General features: G+C 30.7%; 1 protein-coding gene across 1 annotated transcript in view; it reads left to right on the forward strand.

Moving 5' to 3' along the window:
- Positions 1-3,316, forward strand: part of LOC108753909 (inactive hydroxysteroid dehydrogenase-like protein 1) — a 9,339-nt gene that overhangs the window by 4,464 nt on the left and 1,559 nt on the right. Inside the window, exon 3 of the mRNA XM_018495897.1 lies at positions 2,721-3,064. Coding sequence (XP_018351399.1) covers positions 2,721-3,064 — 344 coding nt within the window. The remainder of the gene's footprint in view (positions 1-2,720; positions 3,065-3,316) is intronic.

Below are 3,316 nucleotides of genomic sequence, written 5' to 3' on the forward strand. Positions count from 1 at the left end.
GCCTCGAGAACTTTCCACAAAACACTATAATAAAATATTTTTTTATTAAGTACTTTTCGAGTTATAAGGCTTGAAAGTCATGTACGAGTATGTACCGGCATTAGCATTACTCAAGATGTATCCGGCCAGTGAAGGCAAGACCCGAGTGAATGAATGTGATTGGCATGTAAAATTCTACGTACTGTTGCAGGAGACATTTAATTCACGATTACTTTGACGTTGACTAATGTGCGAATTCATTATCATTCCTAGTATGGTTACGATAATAACATAGTCGTTATTTAATGGTTATTTTAGAAGGTTTCAATTTCATCAAGCCTGTACGTCCTCTGTTAAATGCAAAATTGATTCATGATCGGAATGTCGTCTATTCAGATACCTATCTCGACACTGACGAGCTGCTTCTTTAGCATTATTAGTGGCGTAAAAAATACCAATCATATCAACTATTTCTGACGGTGAGTAATCTGCCATGTTAATAGTGACACAATTAACGGAAGGAAACAAAATAAGTTTACTCTATCGAACAAATCGTCGCAATAAGAGCCAACCCGAATCGATTTTAAGTAAAAAAAACAATCAGCTATATGGGAGCCTAATAAAGTGTTTTAAAATGTGTAATAGAAATCTATACAATCTGAAACAGCACGCCGTGTGTGATTGTGTCATTGTTAACCTATCGCCGGCGGACACAAGGTCTCGTAAAACCCGTGAGTTAGAGTTGTTTACTTTTTTTACCAATGACGCGTGAGTCAAATACGCTTCCCCCTCTCCTATTTTATGTTTGTCGATCGATGATTTCGTAACAGCTCAATGGAAATCGCCAAAATTAAACTGAAATTATTCTGAAATGCTGAAATTTCGCTAAAAAATGTTCCAAAATGTAGAATAATTTCAACGAAGTTTTTCTACCAGTATATTATAATTAAAAAAACTTTTCAAACATTTTAAAACAATATTACTCTTGGGTTTTTTATGCCGCTAATAATAATGCTAAAGAAGCTCGTTAGTCTCAAGATAGATATCTGGATAGACGACATCTCGATTATAAAACAAGTTCACCTGAGACTGAAGAAATAATTATACTACATCAAAGTTGGGTATGTCAATATTTTTTTTTTTTTTTACTAAATTAATAACTTATAAAATTAATCTAGTTACATAAAAAGTTGCTCTCTAATAGCACGGGACATGCTGTAAAACAACTAGAGCGCGTGCGGGATTGATGAAACGCAAACGTTCTAAAAAAACCATTAAATAACGACAATGCTATTATCGTAACTATACTAGGAATGATGATAATGAATCCGCACATTAGTTAACGTCAAATTAGTCGTGAATTGAATGTGTCTCCTGCAACTGTATGTAGAATTTTACATGCCAATCACATTCATCCGTTTCGGGTCTTGCCTTCATTGGCTGGTACACCTTGGGTAATGCTAATGCCGGCACATACTATGACTTTCAAGCCTCATAACTCGAAAAGTAAAAACATATTTTATTATAGAGTTTTAGAAAGCTCTCGAAATGAGCTACAAGAATATGTAATAAAAAATGGGTGATTCTATTTAAAAAAAATTAATGTGATCTTTGTCTGACGCCACTCAAGGTTATACTCCAATGATACTATCTTATGTTTCCCTCAAAACCATATAATTTTTGTCTGAAACATTTTTTTGTATCTTCCACATTTTTCGAGATATTTGCGATTAAAGTGAAACACACTGTATATTAAAAGTTAAATAAAAAGTTACGAGTTAATAACTTTTTTAACTTAATTAATTTTTAATTTAATGTAGTTACTATTAAACCTTAACAGGACTTCGTAAAGATATCACATTTGGCTGGCAGGACATTTACAGCACGTCCCGTGCTATTAGAGAGCAACTTTTTATGTAACTATTTAGATTAATTTTATAAGTTATTAATTTAGTAAAAAAAAAATATTGACATACCCAACTTTGATGCAGTATAACTATTTCTTCAGTCTCAGATGAAAAAGTGTTAAGTTCTGGTAATATTTAGGTCGATATAATTGTCAAAGTAAAAAAAATAAACGATTTACATATAATATATAGTCAAAATAATAAAAAATTTTAATTTATGAAAAATACTAATTTATTAATTACAAAGTTAAAAATACTAACGAAGATTATTTTGTAATCAAACTGAAACAAATGTAATTGTATATATAGGAAATCAAACTCGTATTTGTAATTAAAACTGAAATAATTTATATTAAAAAGAAAAAATTGCGATTTTAAACCGATTTATTTTGCGAAAAATTATTTTTTTTATTTTTCTAACTAAATAGGATTATTTTAAACTAAAATGTCTTTGTAAAGAAATTTGACTGAGGTGAAAAAAGCGCACTGAGTATCAATGTGCTCCTCGCCCTGATGAAGTAAAGTTCACGAAATATTAATAATTTAAAATTATTTTCATATTCTTTTATTCTCGTCTTAAATGATCTTTTAGTTTGACTAATATTTAAAATGCATTTGTTACTTGATGTAGCGACACAATGTTCTGCTCGCTTTATTATCAGAGATCATTCTCGCATGAAATAAAGAGAATAGATAATGCATAACATGATAATACACAAGTCAAGGGTACATAAATTAATACATATCTAAATTAATTTACAGCATTGGTCTGCATACATATAATATTAAATAATGCTTCTGTATGGATACGATATATTAATTTTTTGTTTTAAGTGAACAATGTGGGTAAGCTACACGAGTATCCCATGTACGTCGGAGAGTTACCTGAGAAGGAACTGTGGGACATTATCAATATAAATGTGGGCACCATTACGTTAATGACGCGGTTAGTTATCAGGCAGATGCAAAAACGCAGACAAGGCGCGATTGTCAACGTCTCCTCCGCATCTGAGTTTCAGCCGGTGCCATTGATAACTGTATATGCCGCTACGAAAGCGTATGTGAAGAGTTTTTCCGATGGTCTCAGAGCGGAATACTCCAGATTCGGCATAACTGTTCAAAACCTGTCGCCTTTTTTCATCAGTACCAAAATGACAGCATTTAGCTCTAAGCTTCAGGTATCTAAACTATTATAATATTATTAAAATAATATTACTTATAACGATTCTCTGAATTGTTGAAAGAGTTAAAGTTCTTCAAATTTATGTTTTATAAATTAATTTATTGCACGTTTATTTTAATTTGCATTCATATTTTATAAAAGAACGGTTTATAACATTTATTTTTAACAAAGAATATTTTCTTAATAATAATCTTAAAATATACAAATTTTAGAAAAACTCATTATGTATTTAAAACAAGAATTCATT

This window comes from Trachymyrmex septentrionalis, unplaced genomic scaffold (assembly GCF_001594115.1).
Source record: "Trachymyrmex septentrionalis isolate Tsep2-gDNA-1 unplaced genomic scaffold, Tsep1.0 scaffold115, whole genome shotgun sequence".
Classification (NCBI taxonomy): Eukaryota; Metazoa; Arthropoda; class Insecta; order Hymenoptera; family Formicidae; genus Trachymyrmex; species Trachymyrmex septentrionalis.